The 20,603-nt window shown below is 42.3% G+C and overlaps 2 protein-coding genes across 3 annotated transcripts; one reads left to right on the top strand and one right to left on the bottom strand.

Annotated features, from left to right (window-relative positions):
- Nucleotides 1-284: 284 nt before the first annotated feature.
- Nucleotides 285-7,126, bottom strand: LOC115196058 (gastrula zinc finger protein XlCGF7.1-like). Of its 2 annotated transcripts, none has more exons than XM_029756555.1 (2): nucleotides 6,656-7,126; nucleotides 285-1,564 (listed from the first exon to the last, which is right to left on the bottom strand). In XM_029756555.1, the coding sequence occupies exons 1-2, from the start codon at nucleotides 6,957-6,959 to the stop codon at nucleotides 684-686; spliced, it is 1,185 nt and encodes a 394-aa protein (XP_029612415.1). In that variant the 5' UTR covers nucleotides 6,960-7,126; the 3' UTR covers nucleotides 285-683. The 2 variants fall into 2 exon arrangements, with proteins under 2 accessions (XP_029612415.1, XP_029612417.1); XM_029756557.1 differs by having other exon boundaries at nucleotides 6,878-7,126.
- Nucleotides 7,127-12,706: 5,580 nt separating this feature from the next.
- On the top strand, nucleotides 12,707-18,104 carry LOC115196057 (gastrula zinc finger protein XlCGF46.1-like). The gene is made up of 2 exons (XM_029756554.1): nucleotides 12,707-12,976; nucleotides 16,207-18,104. The coding sequence occupies exons 1-2, from the start codon at nucleotides 12,838-12,840 to the stop codon at nucleotides 17,478-17,480; spliced, it is 1,413 nt and encodes a 470-aa protein (XP_029612414.1). The 5' UTR covers nucleotides 12,707-12,837; the 3' UTR covers nucleotides 17,481-18,104.
- Nucleotides 18,105-20,603: the final 2,499 nt, after the last annotated feature.

Genomic DNA, 20,603 nt, shown 5'->3' with positions numbered 1-20,603 from the left:
TTCTCAACTGTCTGAAAGATTGCCAGTCCACTACAGAGTCAGTTTTCCTTGAATTGGCCCAAGACTGACTTCTAATCGGAATGAGCTAAGATGAAAGCCAAGGGTTGGATCTATCTTTGACTCTGAATAGTTTAAAAGGTGTGTGTGTGTGTGTGTATCTGCCGGAGGAATACAGTTGCAAGAAAAAGTATGTGAACCCTTTGGAATTACCTGGATTTCCACATAAATTGGTCAAAAAATGTAATCTGATCTTCCTCTAAAGTCACAACAATCGACAAACACAGTGTTCTCAAACTAATAACACAAATTTTATTTTTCTTGTCTATATTGAATAGATTATTCTAAACATTCACGGTGTAGGTTGGAAAAAGTATGTGAACCCCCAAAAGCTAATTGGAGTCAGGACTCAGCTAACCTGGCGTCCAATCAATGAGACGAGATTGGAGATGTTGTTTAGAGCTGCCCTGCAAAATAAAATAAAAAACTCACAAAATCTGAGTCTGCTATTCACATGAAGCATTGCCTGATGTGAACCATGCCTCGAACAAAAGAGATCTCAGAAGAACTAAGATAATTAAATATTTGCCAGTCATGGTAGCATGTGGTTCCTCCCCTCGGTCTCCTCATATTCTAATTAGTGAAACATTTACAACAATCCTGACCGCAATATACTTTAAAATCACTCATGTGATTATCGCCAGTGGTGAAAGATCTGCTACTATAGCGACATTATTACTTCCCCTTGTGTGAATCCTCATATGCGCGGTCAGATTACCTTTATGACGAAAGTATTTGCCACAATAATGACAGCTATAAGATTTATCTGTGTGAATCCTAATGTGAGACCTTAGATTACTAGGACGAGCAAAACATTTGCCACAGACCTGGCAGCAAAGCGGTTTTTCCCCTGTGTGAATCCTCATATGAAGTGTCAGATCACCAACTCGAAAGAAACATTTGCCACAATCATTACAGCGATGAGGTTTCTCCCCTGTGTGCGTCTTTCTGTGATAGTTCAGATACCCAACTTGAGTAAAACATTTGCCACATTCACCACAGCGATGCGGTTTCTCTCCTGTGTGGGCCTTCCTATGAGCATCCAGTTTTCCCATCTGAGTGAAATGTTCCCCACAATCACTACAGCAAAATGGTTGCACTTCTGTGTGTCTCCTTTGCACTGGTGATTTCAGATCCATGGATTTTCTACCATTTGAGCTTTGTCCTTTTTCTGTCCATGTCTTCTTCAATTTGCACTGGGGATGAGAGTCACTGGTTGGCTCTGAGGAATCATCTTCCTTAGGTTCTCTTTTGATATGTTCAGTTGAGGCCATTTTGTCTTTGTATTCTTCACTTTGGGTTTGTGAGGACTGAGTTGAATACTGATCATAGTCACTTTTCACCCAGGCAGGAGGGAATACAGAGTCTTCCTCCTCCTGGATGATACTGAATTCCTCCTGTTCCTCTTTAATCTGTATGGGGTTCCAGTGCTCTTGTCCCAGACTGGGGCTCCACTCCTGCTGCTCGGGGGGAAACTCCACTTCAGAGACAATGAACTGCTGAAAATCTGTAGGGAAGGAGAAAGGATGAGTTAGAACTGAAATGCTGATTAGCTGGTATTTACACACTAGCGACCCTTGGAATTAGCTTGAAAAAAAAAAAAAAAAAACAGGTCTGCCGGAGGACAGAAGTTGAAAAAAATGCAATTTAAAACTTACTCCGCCGACTGTCTGTAGGCTTGGTCCTTATGCATCTAATAGAACATAAATTAAACAGACTTTCCAAGCATGAGTCTGTTGTAGACCCACTTCCTCTTCACTGACCTTGTGTAAAATAAAAGTCCTTTACCTGCGCCATACCTGCACAAAAAAAAGCAATAACTTGTGGGGGACTTTTATTTTGACATGAGGTAAGCAGAGAGGAACTGACCACACTGAGGAACTGCATCGGTCTACAACAGACCCATGTTTGGAAATTCTGTTCAATTATACAGTACCAGTCAAAAGTTTGGACACACCTACTCATTCCAGGGTTTTTCTTAATCGTTGACTATTTTCTACATTGCAGAATAATAGTGAAGACATCAAAACTATGAAATAACAGATATGGAATCATGTAGTAACCAAACAGTATTAAACATGAGGTAGTTACCTGGAATGCATTTCAATTAACAGGTGTACCTTGTTAAAAGTTCATTTGTGGAATTTCTTTCCTTCTTAATGTGTTTGAGCCAATCAGTTGTGTTGTGACAAGGTAGAGCAGGTATACAGAAGATAGCCCTATTTGGTAAAAGACCAAGTCCATATTATGGCAAGAACAGCTCAAATAAGCAAAGATAAATGACAGCCCATCATTACTTTAAGACATGCAGGTCGGTCAATACGGAAAATTTCAAGAAGTTTAAAAGTGTCTTCAAGTGCAGACTCAGAAAACGTCAAGCGCTACGATGACACTGGCTCTCATGAGGACCGCCACAGGAAAGGAAGACTCACGAGTTAACTCTGCTGCAGTTACCAGCCTCAGAAATTGCAGCCCAAATAAATGCTTCAGAGTTCAAGTAACTGACACATCTCAACATCAACTGTTCAGAGGAGACTGTGTGAATCAGGCCTTCATGGTCAAATTGCTGCAAAGAAACCACTACTAAAGGACACCAATAAGAAGAAGAGACTTGCTTGGGCCAAGAAACATGAGCCATGGACATTAGACTGGTGGACATTTGTCCTTTAGTCTGATGAGTCCAAATTTAAGATTTTCGGTTCCAACCGCCGTGTCTTTGTGAGACGCAAAGTAGGTGAACGGATGATCTCCGCATGTGTGGTTCCCACCGTGAAGCATGGAGGAGGTGTGATGTTGTGGGGGTGCTTTGCTGGTGACACTGTCAGTGATTTATTTACAATTCAAGGCACACTTAACCAGCATGGTTACCACAGCATTCTGCAGCGATAGGCCATCCCACCCCTCCAGGCTGTATAAGGGCTATTTGACCAAGAAGAAGAGTGATGGAGTGCTGCATCAGATGACCTGAATGCCATGCCAAGGGTGTGCAAAGCTGTCATCAAGGCAAAGGGTGGCTACTTTGAAGAATCTCAAATAAACTACATCTCGATTTCTTTAACACTTTTTTTGGTTACTACATGACTCGATATGTGTTATTTCATAGCTTTGATGTCTTCACTATTATTCTACAATGTAGAAAATAGTTAAAAATAAAGAAAAACCCTTGAATGAGTAGGTGTCCAAACATTTGGCTGGTAATGTACATTCCTTGTGATTTGTATTTATTTATTCCCCCCTGCATAAGAACCAAGCCTACAGACAATCAACAGAAAAAGTAGAAGTTGAATTTTATTTATGGCTTCTGTTGGACTATTCAGCTTTTTCGCAAGTTAATTCCCATCAACGTGTAAATACTAGCGCTGCTGGCGCAGCTACACACTGATTAGATAGCGCATAAACACCTATCGGACAGAATGGGGGATAGCCCATAGGATAGTTCAGGATTTTGCACTTATATGTACTGTTGTCAATTGACCAAAACAGTTGTTGAAGTGGGTATTAATGGGCAATCATTTTACCAGCAGCCGCAATCTGACTCGACTGATCATAATGGAAAGGGCATAGCTCAATACTGGTCTAAACACCACTAATGGTCCATTTAAAAAAACGCTGATTAGCTGCTCGATTAAGTTCTGGATCCATACATGTTAAGAGAAAAGATAAAGAGATGCTAGAACGAGGAGCGGATCATTTATTCTATTCAGATGCAACATTATTAATATTGACTGGATTTGTGACTCAAATTCTTTCTTAATTTCTCTCGCTATATGAAACCTGCACTATTGATTGTAGAGTTAGAATCCTAGAGCGGACAAAGCCCAACATTTCCAGTCAAATATGAGGAGGGAGGTTTGCCTGACGACTCATCCTGAATTTAATTCCACTGCGCCATACATTCAGTCTGAAACTGTCACCAGGAGCGATCAGCCCACGAAGTTGGAAATCCCACTCAGTTGACTACATTAAAAATGATGGAAGCCCTCAAAAGTGTTACCCATGCTAATAGGGCCTTAGGGCCACAATCATTCTTTATGATCCAGACTCATCGTGGGGGAGAAATGTTAGTGGGCTTGGCGTTTGGCCGAAACGATGCGGATGAGTAGTCAGGCTAGCGGGAGGTAGGATGCTGCTGATTAATAACAGCGGTCTGCACTTGATGGGCTGTAGTGCACAAGGCCCACAAACAGCTGCCACAGTGGGTCTGCAACTGTATGCTGCAGGCAGCATTATTCAATTCAATACATCCGGAGCGAGAATAACAGATTTCTGTTTATAGTCAAATTCATTATTGTATTTAGTTAAAACTATGTAACGACATTCAAACATTGTTTAGCATTATGATTCCATTATTTGTGTGCATCAGTTTCAAGACAGGACTTTTCATTGGAAGGCGAACATCCAATTTCACCATCTTTACCCATTGTTAATGTTGCTCACTTCAGTCATAGCGGCCCAGCGGCAGCTTGCAAGTCATAAAAATCCAACTAGACTAGACGTTCATTACTACTTCTCTCTCTCGTCGGAATGGTGCTATGCCACGATCAGGACAGCGCGGAGCCGGCGCGGGATATGGCTCAGGAAAACGTACCGCAATCCCATTACCCCCACTGACAAATCAAGAAGATTGAAATACTGCTAGCCTAGCAAGCTGACAAAAAAAGACCATTTCAAACGCCTTGATTTGTCATTGGGGATAATGGGATAATAGAGCTCGCCAGCTTGTAGGCCTTTAAGACGGAAATTATTTAAGTCTGGTTCGTTCAGCCATTCCTAAGGGGGAAATTAATAGGGAAAGAAAGGGGATTTGGGATAAATGCCGAAAATAAGGTCTGAGGTTAACAACCTTAGGAGATCATCTTCTTCTGTGGGTTTTATGGCAGACTACAACCCAAAAGGGTGTATTACCGCCACCAACTGGACAGGGTTGAAAAAAACCAAGGTCAAAATAAAACCCATACGTGACAGGGAAAACTAACTTAATCCACCCACAATAAAACAAAACACCACATTGACAAAAGCAAAACTCAAATCTCCATATCTCCGTTCTCAGGCTCTATGACCTGAGAGGGTGGTAACGGCTTGTGACAATACTCCATGCAACTCCTCCACCGAGAAGTCTATCACTCCCAGGAACCGTTCCCGCTGCACCCACAATGATATCTATTTTCCTGGACTTCCTCTCCGCCTCGGCAGTGCCATTAATCACTGTAGCTACAAAAGGCCACATTCTTCAACTTTAACATATCTAGGTCTTTTCTTGCTGTTGAACGGCAACCCCCGCAGCCTTCGGTGAAGGCCTATCCAACACCATAGACTCATCAGGAGCGCCAATCGAACCCTCAACCCTTTTAACAGTCGCCGCATGTGAAATGCTCTGGACAGCCCTGTGCCCACCTCATTCTCTTTCACCCTGGTTGGGCATTCATGGTTCCCACCACAATTGCAACATGTCCCATTTTCATCACTTTTAAAAACGCATCGCACGAACTTTTCCACAACTTGAACATCTCGGCTTTTCCCTTCTGCAAACACTTGAAACATGTCCAAGAGCTTTACAATGATCACACTGCATTGGTCTTGGAACAAGCGCTCTGACTGTAGTTTATATATCCCAACTGCACTTGAGTAGGGAGAGACTCCATATAAAACAATACAAAAAAGAATGGAGGATAGTCATGACTTTTTCTTCATTCACCACACGATTCATCCGACGAGCATCAATCACTCCAGGAATATTTTTCATCTGTGCAACATTGACTCCCCCACGAACCGCCAGATATTAACCCCCTTCTGTGTCTCTTCGGAACAGGACACCCCTGGACACATAAAACTTCTAAAAATCGGGTGAGACTCAACACACACTCTCCTTCTTATCCTCAGAATAACAAAACATGTAAACAAGCCTGCCTCTCGTGATCCTCACAGCCTTCACTTTACCCAGCACTCTCTCCACCAGTTTGGTTATATCAAATGGATTCTTCAAAATTGGTAATCCAATCACCTGCTCCTCATTAACAAAACAGGACATTCTCATCGCCGTTTGCAACTTTGGTCCGTTTTCTATTATTTGGAAAATATTCAAATTCTCCTTGAGACCCCCGGCATTATATTCACGCTCCACATCAGCGTTCGCTTCCGCCATCTTTTCGCTGTCGGACGTCAGGGTGAATAAGTTACTTCAGGAACACCCTTCAAAAACAACTACATCGTTATGACAGCTACGCCACAGATAGCCTTGACTACCTTGATCTACGTGCGCGGAGTGGGATTTTGTCTTTAGGAGATGTTATACATTTTGATCTATGAGATAATATCCGTCAGTTAACATCACCTTTGAATTCGTTGTGCTTGTTTTTATTAAATTAATGCTTTAAAAATTCACAAAAGGTTACATTAGCTGAAGATTTTCTCAAAAACGTATAAAAATCTCTTAATTAAGTACTTTACACCACTGCCATTAATATTGCTCTCTATTAGGAGTACGAGTACAGCGCTACGAGAGAAAGAGAGAGAGAGATCAACTTGACCATTACTTGGTTTACAATCATCAACGTTAGCTCAAAGGCTGACAACAGCCCGTTACAAATTGGTAGCCAACCTTCGTCATCGTGAGTGTCGTCCGCATCATCTTCATTGGCCGCGGGGGAATTGCCCGAAATACTGCTATTGATCCGTGAGCCGCTGCTGACTGGCGTCTGACCTTTGCAACTCACCGACCTGTAACCAGCCAGGCTGAGTTGCTTCTCTAGTATTTTGATTTGCTCCTTGCTTTGAGAGACTTCTGCACGTAATGCTCCACAACAATCCTCTACTAACTTACAAATCTCTGTAACCGCAGCGGAGGCTAGAATGTCCATGATGACAGAACTTATCCGTTGATGCAAAACACGCATTTCCGACATTTTAAACGCTTTGCTTTTGTGAAACCGGTGACAACTACTACTATGAAGATTAAAAACGTCCAACAGTTTTTTTTGCCAGCTTGTTCAAGAAATAGTCATATTTGTAAGAACATCTGGTTAATTGTCATCAATATTCCTCCATCATTGATAACGGTGTCCTTCCTTGTGACTGCATCCGGGTCGAGTTAAGATAGACAGAAAACTAGAAAGCGCCACCTACCGCGTGGAGACTAGAAGGTGCATTACCCAGAGAACTCGTTGAGCGCTTAACGTTGTATTTGGGGTTTCCTATGCGTTTCAGAATCATTGTTTAGCATTGAGAAAATCATAGTTTTTTTTGTGTTTATCATGCTATCAACTTGAATAAAGGATCTAGCACTGGAGTAATCTTAACAGACAAACTATATGAGGTTGTATTAGTCTCAAGATCTTGTGCAAAGCAAAATGCAGAAATCCTGTAGAAGCATAGGCAAAACCTGCACAATTCCTTCAGAGGCCCAAATTCCTGTGGGATTCCTGTGGGACTTTTCATTTGTCTTTCCTTGTTTTCCTAGTTAACCACGCTAATATCCATTCATCATTCATCCTGCAATATCCTTTCATGATTCAAACTGCAATAATAAAACAGCACCAGACCATTCAACTGCAATCCTCCTCTCTGTTTCAATGGCAACCACCACGATAGCCCCAACTCAAACCAGCAACAGTTACATTAAGATACAGTCCTTTACCACCACAACTCTGATAAGTTTTTTTTTTTTTACAATGAGCCCTGACTAGAATACAGTAAAACAGTATGTAAACACTATTAAAGTGGCCCTTTTTCAATGACTCTATGTACATAGGGTGAAGCAGTCTCTAAGGTGCAGGATAGAAAACTGGGTGGTATCCGGCTAGTAACAGTGACTAAGGTTCAGGGCAGGGTACTGGGCAGAGGCCAGCTAGTGTTGACTTTTACAGTCTGACGGCCTGGAGATTGAAGCTTTACTGTCTCCTCCTTCTAGATGGTAGTGGGAGGAACAGGTGGCTGAAGTCCTTTATGATCTTCTTGGCCTTCCTCTGACACAGGGTGCTGTCGATGTCTTGGAAGGCAGGCAGTGGGCCTTCGACAGCACCACCCTCTGGAGAGCCATGCGGTTGCAGACGGTGCAATTGCTGTACCAGGTGGTGAGACAGGGCGACGGGATACAGGATACTCTCAATGGTGCATCTGTAGATTGTGGAGGCCAGATGACCTGGCCTCCATAATCACCCGACCTCAACGCAAGAAAAGCATTCCAGGTGAAACTGGTTGAGAGAATGCCAAGAGTGTGGAAAGCTGTCATCAAGGCAAAGGGTGGCTACTTTGAAGAATCTCAAATATATTTTGATTTGTTTAACACTTTTTTGGATACCACATTATTCCATATGTGTTATTTCAAATTTTTGATGTCTTTATTGTTATTCTACAATGTAGAAATAGTAAAAATATAGAAAAACCCTTGAATAAGTAGGTGTGTTCAAACTTTGACTGGTACTGTAAGTATTCTTCAATAGGTATTTCTCTTGTCCAGGTGGGATAGGGCAGTGTGCAGTGCAATAACGTCATCCGTAGATCTGTTGGGGCGGTATGCGATTTGTAGTGGGTCAAGGTTGTTGGGTAAGGTGGTGGTGATATGATCCTTAACTAGCCTCTCAAAGCTCTTCATGAAAACATAAGTAAGTGCCACGGAGCGATAGTCATGTAGTTCGGTTACCTTCGCTCTCTTGGGTACAGATACAATGGTGGACGTCTTGACGCAAGTGGGGACAACATACTGGGATATTAGAGATTTAATATGTCCGTAAACATCCAGGTCTGCACATGTTCTGAGTACGCGATTTGGGATGTCCTCTGGGCCGGCAGCCTTGCAAGGGTTAACACGCTTAAATGACTTACTCGCGTCGGCTACAGAGAACAAGAGCACGCAGTCCTTGTGAGAGGAGGGGGCCGGCGTTTCTGAGGCTCAATGTTTTCCTCGAAGTGGACAAAGAAGATGTTTAGCTTATCTGGGAGCAAGGCGTCTGTCCGCGAAGTGGTTGGCTTTCTGTTTATGATCCATATTTGTCTGGAGTCCCTGCCACATACTCTACATGACCAAAAGTATGTGGACACCTGCTCATCGAACATCTAATTCCAAAATGATGGGCATTAATATGAATTATGTCCCCCTTATTCTGGGAAAGCTTTCTACTAGATGTTGGAACATTGCAGCTGGGACTTGCTTCCATTCAGCCACAAGAGCATTCGTGAGGTCAGGCACTGATGTTAGGCTTGGCTCGCAGTATGCGTTCCAATTCATCCCAAAGTTGTTCGATGGGGTTGAAGTCAGGGTTCTGTGCAGGCCACTCAAGTTCTTCCACACCGATCTTGACAAACCATTTCTGTATGGTCTTTGCTTTGTGCACAGGGGAATTGTCACGCTGTTGACCGAGGCAGCTCTAGCAGGGCAGAAATTTGACGAACGGACTTGTTGGAAAGGTGGCATCCTATTATTGTGCCAAGTTGAAAGTCACTGAGCTCTTCAGTAAGGCCATTGTACTGGCAATGTTTGTCTATGGAGATTGCATGGAGGTGTGCTCGATTTTATACACCTGTCAGCAACGGTTGTGTGGCTGAAATAGCCGAATCCCCTTATTTGAAGGGGTGTCCACATACTTTTGTGGAAATATAGTGTATATCTCATGTTTGAGCAGTTGAATTGCAACTCCACTTTGTCCCTTTACTGTCGCTTTGCCTCTTTGATTGCCTTACGTAAGTCAGAGCTAGTCTGTTTGTACAGTATATGTCCATGTTCCCAGTCACCTTGCCATGGTTAAATGCGGTGGTTCACGCTTTCAGTTTTGCTCGAATGCTGCCATCTATCCACAGTTTTTGGTTTGTCACAGTGGGAACAACATCCTCTATGCACTTGCATAGTCACAGAGTCAGTGTATACTTCAATACTATTCTCAGAGGCAGCCAAAAGGCTGTTTAAGCATTGGCAACGCCATTGAGGGCTTCCGCCATTTTAAAGTAGTCAAAGTAGTCAACTGAGTGAGTATTCCTATGGGTTGTAGCCTCAATGGCACTGCCCATGCTGTCACAGACGCCATAATGGCACAGATAAAGATGAGTCCTCTATCTATCTCTATGGTTGTTTGACATTCATTTGATTGCAACACGAGTTACAAGGCACTTACAGGTCACGTTTTTTAATCCTTCAAAATAAGATGTCCTGTAAACTGTGTAAAATGAAAAATACAGGCAACAATTATGGAACATATGCACAATCAAGTATACTAGCCTTATAGCTTTACTAACACATGGATCTCAATAAGTAATGATATGATATACACTGCTCAAAAAAATAAAGGGAACACTAAAATAACACATCCTAGATCTGAATGAATGAAATAATCTTATTAAATTCTTTTTTCTTTACATAGTTGAATGTGCTGACAACAAAATCACATACAAATAATCAATGGAAATCCAATTTATCAACCCATGGAGGTCTGGATTTGGAGTCACACTAAAAATTAAAGTGGAAAACCACACTACAGGCTGATCCAACTTTGATGTAATGTCCTTAAAAAAAGTCAAAATGAGGCTCAGTAGTGTGTGTGGCCTCCACGTGCCTGTATGACCTCCCTACAACGCCTGGGCATGCTCCTGATGAGGTGGCGGATGGTCTCCTGAGGGATCTCCTCCCAGACCTGGACTAAAGCATCCGCCAACTCCTGGACAGTCTGTGGTGCAACGTGGCGTTGGTGGATGGAGCGAGACATGATGTCCCAGATGTGCTCAATTGCATTCAGGTCTGGGGAACGGGCGGGCCAGTCCATAGCACCAATGCTTTCCTCTTGCAGGAACTGCTGACACACTCCAGCCACATGAGGTCTAGCATTGTCTTGCATTAGGAGGAACCCAGGGCCAACCGCACAAGCATATGGTCTCACAAGGGGTCTGAGGGTCTCATCTCGGTACCTAATGGCAGTCAGGCTACCTCTGGCGAGCACATGGAGGGCTGTGCAGCCCCCCCAAAAAATGCCACCCCACACCGTGACTGACCCACCGCAAACCGGTCATGCTGGAGGATGTTGCAGGCAGCAGAACGTTCTCCACGGCGTCTCCAGACTGTCACGTCTGTCACATTTGCTCAGTGTGAACCTGCTTTCATCTGTGAAGAGCACAGGGCGCCAGTGGCGAATTTGCCAATCTTGGTGTTCTCTGGCAAATGCCAAACGTCCTGCACGGTGTTGGGCTGTAAGCACAACCCCCACCTGTGGACGTCGGGCCCTCATACCACCCTCATGTTTCTGACCGTTTGAGCAGACACATGCACATTTGTGGCCTGCTGGAGGTCATTTTGCAGGGCTCTGGCAGTGCTCCTCCTGCTCCTCCTTGCACAAAGGCGGAGGTAGCGGTCCTGCTGCTGGGTTGTTGCCCTCCTACGGCCTCCTCCACGTCTCCTGATGTACTGGCCTGTCTCCTGGTAGCGCCTCCATGCTCTGGACACTACGCTGACAGACACAGCAAACCTTCTTGCCACAGCTCGCATTGGTGTGCCATCCTGGATGAGCTGCACTACCTGAGCCACTTGTATGGGTTGTAGACTCCGTCTCATGCTACCACTAGAGTGAAAGCACCGCCAGCATTCAAAAGTGACCAAAACATCAGCCAGGAAGCATAGGAACTGAGAAGTGGTCTGTGGTTACCACCTGCAGAACCACTCCTTTATTGGGGGTGTCTTGCTAATTGCCTATAATTTCCACCTGTTGTCTATTCCTTTTGCACAACAGCATGTGAAATTTATTGTCAATCAGTGTTGCTTCCTAAGTGGACAGTTTGATTTCACAGAAGTGTGATTGACTTGGAGTTACATTGTGTTGTTTAAGTGTTCCCTTTATTTTTTTGAGCAGTATATTTAGTGTTGCTGGCAATGAAGCAAAAGTGACATTTAGGTTCCTAAAGGAAGAAAAATAAATGTATTATTTTTATGTATGTAGCTAGACCTATTGTACATTATAAGCAGTATATTTTATTACTTCCATAAAACATGATCATGTTCCTCATGGTGAATATAATAAATATCAGTATCTTGTTCAAATGAGGACCACTTTGGAAACAAGTGTTTTAATTAATACTATTGAGTGATATCCTCTGGGTTCACGTTGTACATTTTGTTGTATATGTCTGTTACCCCAAATAAATTCAATTCAAAAATCTATGTTGGACATGCACTGTTGAGGCCCTTTGCTCCAATGGGAGCAAACAGGAATAAATCAAGTAAATTAGACTTCAATCCCCCATGAAATAACACCATATATAGATTCTACAATCCCTAGTGAGTAATCCCAATCACACTTTTAATTTTGCACCTAGAATATTTTTCTCTCTATAAACCAATATGTGATTTATAGGCGTGTAGTGTATTGCATTTGGACCAATGGGGTGGGTGGAATAGAACGTGTTGCTGGGTGTATAGACCTCAGTCCCTCATGAAATAACACCATATATACATTACTTGTACTTTAGATTTTACAGACCCTAGTGGGTGATCCCAATCCCATTTCTACTTTAGCACCTAGAATAGTTTTTTCTCTATAAGCCAATATGTATTTCATGTATACAGTGTATTGCATTGGGGACATTTATTTGACCTTGGAACATGTTTTAAAACACAAATGTAATGCAAATGAACGTTTCCGAACTTCCGTGACCCGGAAATACTTATTTTATTGTTGTTGACGAGTCGCTTGTAGCGCTGATTCAGTATATCATCTTTGGAGCGGATTTTGTTTTGTTTGTGATCAACCAAATTTTTTCGTGGACAAAGCCATATTCGTTGAACGCTCAACTCTCAATCGATTGAAAATGTCTCAACTACAGTTGCTGCGTGAGTTTTTAAATGATCGTGTAATGGCTGCTGCTGTCGAAATTTTCGGGGCAGTTGAGAAAACGGTAGCTGAGTACCAAGAGGAAAATGATCGTCTACGGAGGCTGCTGCGGATAGGTTCGTATGTACAACACAACCATGTATGATCGACTCATTCTATAATGTTTTAGAAATATATTATTCTGGACAGTGTTATTAAGCCGTCAATGTTTTGTGATTATTGGTGTCGTAAACATGTTAGCTAACTGGTTAACTTTAGCATTTTGCATGTTTGACATTTCTTTGGAAATACTAGTTACTATTATCGGGTATTTGATAAGTGCTTTAGCAAAATTAAAATGTAATCGACACTTGGTCCCCAGTTAATGGCCACCTTATTATATCCATTTAATTTTGTTAAAAAATAGACTTAAACTCAAAAAACTTAAAGAAACGTCCTCTCACAGTCAACTGCGTTTATTTTCAGCAAACTTAACATGTGTGAATATTTGTATGAACATAACAAGATTCAACAACTGAGACAAACTGAACAAGTTCCACAGACATTTGACTAACAGAAATTGAATAATGTGTCCCTGAACAAAGGGGGGGTTAAAATCAAAAGTAACATTAAGTACTGCAGTGCATCTCCTCCTTATGGACTGCACCAGATTTGCCAGTTCTTGCTGTGAGATGTTACCCCGCTCTTCCACCAAGGTACCTGCATGTTCCCGGACATTTCTGGGGGGGAATGGTCCTAGCCCTCACCCTCCGATCCAACAGGTCCCAGACATGCTCAATGGGATTGAGATCCGGGCTCTTCGATGGCCATGGCAGAACACTGACATTCCTGTCTTGCAGGAAATCACGCACAGAACGAGCAGTATGGCTGGTGGCGTTGTCATGATGGAGGGTCATGTCAGGATGAGCCTGCAGGAAGGGTACCACATGAGGGAGGAGGATGTCTTCCCTGTAACGCACAGCGTTGAGATTGCCTGCAATGACAACAAGCTCAGTCCGATGATGCTGTGACACACCGCACCAGACCATGACGGACCCTCCACCTCCAAATCGATCCCGCTCCAGAGTACAGGCCTCGGTGTAACGCTCATTCCTTCGAAGATAAACGCTAATCTGACCATCACCCCTGCTGAGACAAAACTGCTACTCGTCAGTGAAGAGCACTTTTTGCCAGTCCTGTCTGGTCCAGCGACGGTGGGGTTGTGCCCATAGGCGACGTTGTTGCCGGTGATGTCTGGTGAGGACCTGCCTTACAACAGGCCTACAAGCCCTCAGTCCAGCCTCTCTCAGCCTATTGGGGACAGTCTGAGCACTGATGGAGGGATTGTGCATTCCTGGTGTAACTCGGGCAGTTGTTGTTGCCATCCTGTACCTGTCCCGCAGGTGTGATGTTCGGATGTACCGATCCTGTGCAGGTGTTGTTACACATGGTCTGCCACTGCGAGTATGATCAACTCTCCGTCCTGTCTCCCTGTAGTGCTGTCTTAGGTGTCTCACAGTACGGACATTGGAATTTATTGCCCTGGCCACATCTGCAGTCCTCATGCCTCCTTGCAGCATGCCCAAGGCACATTCACGTAGATGAGCAGGGCCCCTGGGCATCTTTCTTTTGGTGTTTTTCAGAGTCAGTAGAAAGGCCTCTCTAGGGTTCTAAGTTTTCATAACTGTGACCTTAATTGCCTACCGTCTGTAAGCTGTTAGTGTCTTAACAACCGTTCCACAGGTGCATGTTCATTAATTGTTTATGGTTCATTGAACAAACATGGGAAACGGTGTTTAAACCCTTTACAATGAAGATCTGTGAAGTTATTTGGATTTTTTGAATTATCTTTGAAAGACAGGGTCCTGAAAAGGGGACGTTTGTTTTTTTGTAGAGTTTAGCTCTCTTCTCCTAAGCGTTTAATAGAGAACTGGCTAGTTGGTTAGCTTTTTGGTTTAAAAACATTTACTGACCTGTCCACCTTTCATACCCTGCTGCGCTCTCCTGTCGACTGACTGATCTCACCAACATCTTTTTAGTGTTGGAACCAAATAATGTCTTATTTACCGATTTATCTTATGTTTTGACAAAGTAGATGCTAGTTTAATGGTAAAATATATAGGAATATGAATAATAGACATGAAATAAAACATTCATTTCAGTGATGTGCACTGACGCGAACAGTAAAACACTGTGTTGGTGTTGCAGTGATACACTTGGAATCTCAGTGAAGGAAGAACACGACATGGATTGAATAAATATATAGCTATAGATATTAGATTCATAAATACATACATCAAAGCAAACAAAACAACAACTAAATCTCGACCTCCATCCCTATATTGTCACACATATCGCATTAAAAGTCCAACTCCACTGCCTCCTCTGGGTCCAGTGCTGGCAGAAGTCGCAGCACACACACGGCACCTCCAACTCACACACACGGCACCTCCGACTCACGATCCTGAGGGGAGCTTGCCGGTGGAACACGCTCCCGCAGCGGGCACAGCAGATGGTGTTTTTAGCTACTTGTATTTGAAAAACAAAATCAAATTGAAGAACGTAGAGGTATTACAACAGCAATAGTAGTTGATACAACCGAGAGAAGATTATGAAGTACCTGAGGGTGGTGCTATAGATGGCGTGACAATTTTCTGAAAAAACATCCCTATTAGGCAGGGCATGTTTCATGAAAAGCATTTCACTTTTTTTTTAACCTATTTAATCATTTAACATGTTTACCTCTAGAGGGGTGGTTTACTAGCACGGAGAAAAACTGACTGCCATGAAAACCTGGAAGTGATTTGAATTTATAATAAATAAAACATTTTTTTGACAAACTTTTGAAATAAATCGCTTTTTCTCTTTAGTTTATTGAGAAGTAATTGGAAATACATTCTAGATTTTCGATCATTTGAATTGGAATTTCAGTTTACTTCTTGAATTTACTGACTTAAAGGGTCAATCTGCGATTGGTACATACATTTTTTTTTACCTTTAAAATTAATAATATACCCATGGATTCTTGAAAATAATTTATGGATGTCTAGTACCCCAACAGAACCCCAAATATATAAGCTTATTTTACTACAGTGTTTCTAAACAAAGTAATTCTTAACAAACACTTTATAGCCTCAACATGTTTAAAACTGTCATTTTGATATCATAACTGGTCAGTCCTTACACCCATTGCTCTGTCTATGAATTTGAGAGTGGTTCCATTTAGCAAGCCTCACCCCTTTACCAAAAAAGTGGCAGGTACCCACTTTATTGTTGGAACTGCAGATTGCTCCTTTCAATTCAAATTCACTGTAACCCTGATGTCTAAAGACTAGATAACCTCAGCCCTCCCTCTCATTCCCTCCAGATTCCTTGCAGCTCTCTCTCGCTGTCTCTGAAGAGGAGGTTCTCCCTGAGCATCAGCATTGTGAGCAGGAGTGGAGCTTCAGTCTGGGACAGGAGAATACTGAAGCCACACAGATTAAAGAGGAAGAGGAGCAAATCAGTCAGGAGGAAGATCCGCTTCAAGAGCTCTTTAATACCAAAAACGCAATTTTCACTCCTGCCTGTGTGACAAGTAAATGTGATCAGGTGGACCCCTTGACTCCTCCTCAAATCCAGACTGTGGAGAACAGAGTGTGGGACCCGAAACAAGTGAATCTCACACCTTTTGGCACTGTGACTCATCTAAAGGTTCTCAACATTCCATGTGACCCTACAAATAATCAAAACAATGCATCCAGCCACAGCACAGCCGAAAGCAGTGACCCAATAGGACTTGACAGCAACCCAACATTAGATTCCAGCCTACCATTGGCTCACAACCCACCATTTCAGAAACACAGATCCAAACCCAGCACTACAGTTATAAAAACTCTCCGCTGCTGTGACTGTGGTGAAACGTTTGCTCTAAAATCTGACCTGCAGATGCATGTGACTCTCGCCAAGAAGCAACCCAGTGAATGCCAATTCTGCAAAAAGTTCTACAGATCTACCTGTAAACTGAAGGCCCATGTCAGACTGTGTCATGATGGGAAAACCAGCACCTGCCCCTATTTTGGAAAGACCTTCAAACTAGAAGGAGATCTGTCCAAGCACATGATTCACACAGGAGAGAAACGATTTAGCTGTGGTGACTGTGGGAAGAGCTTTAATCGCAAGGGGAATCTAACCCAACATATACTGACTCACACAGGGGAGAAATCATTTAGTTGTGGTGACTGTGGCAAAAGCTTCAGTCTCAAGAGGAACCTAACCGAACATGTTCGGACTCACACAGGAGAGAAACCATTTAGCTGTAGTGACTGTGGGAAGAGCTTCAAACAGAAGGGACACCTAACCATGCATAAACTGACTCACACAGGAGAGAAACCATTTAGCTGTAGTGACTGTGGGAAGAGCTTCAATCGCAAGCAGCCCTTAAACATGCATAAACTGACTCACACAGGAGAGAAACCATTTAGCTGTGATGACTGTGGGAAAAGTTTTAATTTGAAGGACTCCCTAAAGAAACATAAATTTACTCACACAGGAGAGAAACCCTTTAGTTGTGGTGACTGTGGGAAAAGCTTCTATCAGAAGGGGCACCTGAACGTGCACAAACGGACTCATACTGATTCACACAAGAGAGAAACCATTTAGCTGTGGGAAAAGCTTTAGTGTCAAGGGGAACCTAACCATGCACAAACTGACTTCGGCTCAGGCTATGATTCAGTCGTAAGGCTCAGCTGCTGAAACATATGAATAAAGTCCACAAGGAAAGAGAACAGGACTAAAACAGAAAAAAATTGGGGGAGACCTTCGGTTGACGTTTATTTGGATGAGTATTGTCCTTGAGGCAGAACTGAGCAATTTCCTCTAGATGGGCCAGCTGCAAAGTCAAAATTGGCTATATTGTAAAAATGTATGAAAACAAAAATGTAAGGTTAGCTTTAAAATCAGATTTTATGACTTTGTGGCTGTGCCAGCAAGTGACCACTATGCAGAGCTGCCTCCAGAACAACATTCATGATGGAAAAAACACTGACCTGCATCAGAAGATGGAAATTAAAAGTCAGGGTTTGGACACAGAAAGGAAAGTAAACTCTGCATAATACATGCTCTAGATGTGTGATAGATGTACTTTTGTAAAATGTTCTATGGGTCTAATGAGAGCGAATAATTCAAAACGAAACAAATTGTTTTATATAGGCTATGTGTAAATACACTTTACAGGCACCATAATTGCTTCCCGTGGGCATATAATATTAAAACAAAGCTGACTATGGAGAGTTTTGAGTACATACAAACCTTTCACAGTAGCTGGACGAAGATCTAATATAAAGGGAGCTTGTCCATTCACCGTTTTACTGCTCCAATATGTTTTATACACAGTACCAGTCAAAAGTTTGGACACACCTACTCATTCCAGGGTTTTGCTTTAATTTTACTATCTTCTACATTGTAGAATAATAGTGAAGACATCAAAACTATGAAATAACACATATGGAATCATGTAGTAACCAAAAAGTGTTAAACAGATCAAAATATATTTTATATTTGAGTTTCTTCAAAGTACCCACCCTTTGTGCAAAGCTGTCATCAAGGCAATCTTGGCATTCTCTCAACCAGCTTCATGAGGTAGCCACCTGTAATGCAGGTGTGCCTTGTTAAAAGTGAATTTGTGGAATTTCTTTCCTTAATGCGTTTGAGCCAATCAGTTATGTTGTGACAAGGTAGGGGTGGAATACAGAAGATAGCCCTATTTGGTAAAAGACCAAGTGCATATTATGGCAAGAACAGCTCAAATAAGCAAAGAGAAATGACGGTCCATCATTACTTTAAGACATGAAGGTCAGTCAATGCAGAAAATTTCAAGAACTTTGAAAGTTTCTTCAAGTGCAGTCGCAAAAACCATCAAGCGCTATGATGAAACTGGCTCTCATGAGGACCGCCACAGGGAAGGAAGATCCAGAGATACCTCTGCTGCAGAGGATAAGTTCATGAGAGTAACCAGCCTCTGAAATTGCAGCCCAAATAAATGCTTCACAGAGTTCAAGTAACAGACACATCTCATCATCAACTGTTCAGAGGTGACTGCATAAATCAGGCCTTCATGGTCAAATTGCTGCAAAGAAACCACTACTAATAGACACCAATAAGAAGAAGACTTGCTTGGACCAAGAAACATGCGCAATGGACATTAGATCGGTGGAAATCTGTCCTTTGGTCTGATGAGACCAAATTTGAGATTTTTGGTTCCAACTGCCGTGTCTGTGAGACGCTGAGTCAGTGAACGGATGATCTCCGCATGTGTGGTTCCCACCGTGAATCATGGAGGAGGTGTGGGGGTGCTTTGCTGGTGACACCGTCTGGGATTTATTTAGAATTCAAGGCAAGCTTTACCTGCATGGCTACCACAGCATTCTGCAGCGATAAGACGTCCCATCTGGTTTGGGCTTATGTGGGAACTCCTTCAAGACTGTTGGAAAATCATTCCTGTTTGAGAGAATGCCAAGAGTGTGCAAAGCAGTCATCAAAGCAAAGGGTGCCTACATTGATTTGTTTAACACTATTTTGGTTACTACATGATTCCATATGTGTTATTTCATAGTTTTGATGTCTTCACTATTATTCTACAATGTAGAGAATAGTAAGAAATAAAGAAAAACCCTTGAATGAGTATGTAAGACTAAGGTAATACACAATGCAGAGGACTAGAGGTCAATAGGAAATTAACAATCAATTGAAATGGTTGGTTTTCAGTTCAACATCTGGTTAGAATCTGTGTAGGGGATTCAGTCCTGGACTCATAGCTACATGTGGCAAGATCTCATTGGCCTGAATTGTCTATACATTGAGCCCGAAACAGGATACTTGTTATTTGGCCATTGGCCCAATTTTACTGCAAGGAATTGGTCAACCACAGACTAGGGTTGGGAGTTATAAATGACATCCTGTCCCTTTGTTCTGTGGAGAGTCACTGAGGACAAGGAAGACTGAACATCTGCTTCTCAGCATAACAACCATGATTTGTTCTCTTTGAATAAACCCATTTTTCTCCCTCCCCCGGATTTGCTTTGGGGTCTGTGTTACTGAAGAATAACATCAACTGCTAACAAGTAGGTGTCCAAACTTTTTACTGGTACTGTACAAAGTGGAACCATCTTACAGATCGCATTCACACTCCTCCAGAAGTTTAATCATTCTAATACGTTTGCTTGTTTTTTGTTTACTTTGGTTTTAATAAATCCGTTTTTTTTCTTCTCAACAACAATAAATACATGTAAAATGTAATGATATGATAAAATTGTCAAAAAGACGTGACGCATGCTGCTGTTGAACCAGCCTTCGTTAAAGTAGGCCTATGGTAAGGGTAGCCTATTTAAAAATATTAAACGGAAAACAAACAATTGTTGCAGGAAAATACCTTCTAAACACGAGGTTCACATCTCTAATTTCATGATGGGCATGGAATAGATCATGAAGGGGTTTTTATGCAAGTCCAAAGCTACATAGCTAAAAAGGGAATGCCAGCTCACTGTTTTGCTCCTCTGAAATTAGATATTTTAATAAAGCTTTTAGGTGACGTAAGATTGATTTCCCCAGCGGTCTCATGAGCCAATCCCTTTATCGAAGGTCTTGACTAGCCTACTTGATTACATTGGGCAGGACAAAAAAGAAAACGGACTTCGGTCAGCGGAGGGGAGGCTATGCTTGGGTTTTAACCAAATAAAATGAAATGGGGGGGAAAAAAATAGGAAGTATACGCAAATCACCAAATAA

The sequence above is a fragment of the Salmo trutta genome, chromosome 6 (assembly GCF_901001165.1).
Source record: "Salmo trutta chromosome 6, fSalTru1.1, whole genome shotgun sequence".
Classification (NCBI taxonomy): Eukaryota; Metazoa; Chordata; class Actinopteri; order Salmoniformes; family Salmonidae; genus Salmo; species Salmo trutta.
Note: the sequence above shows the minus strand (reverse complement) of the source record. Positions and strands in the feature narration are given on the sequence as shown.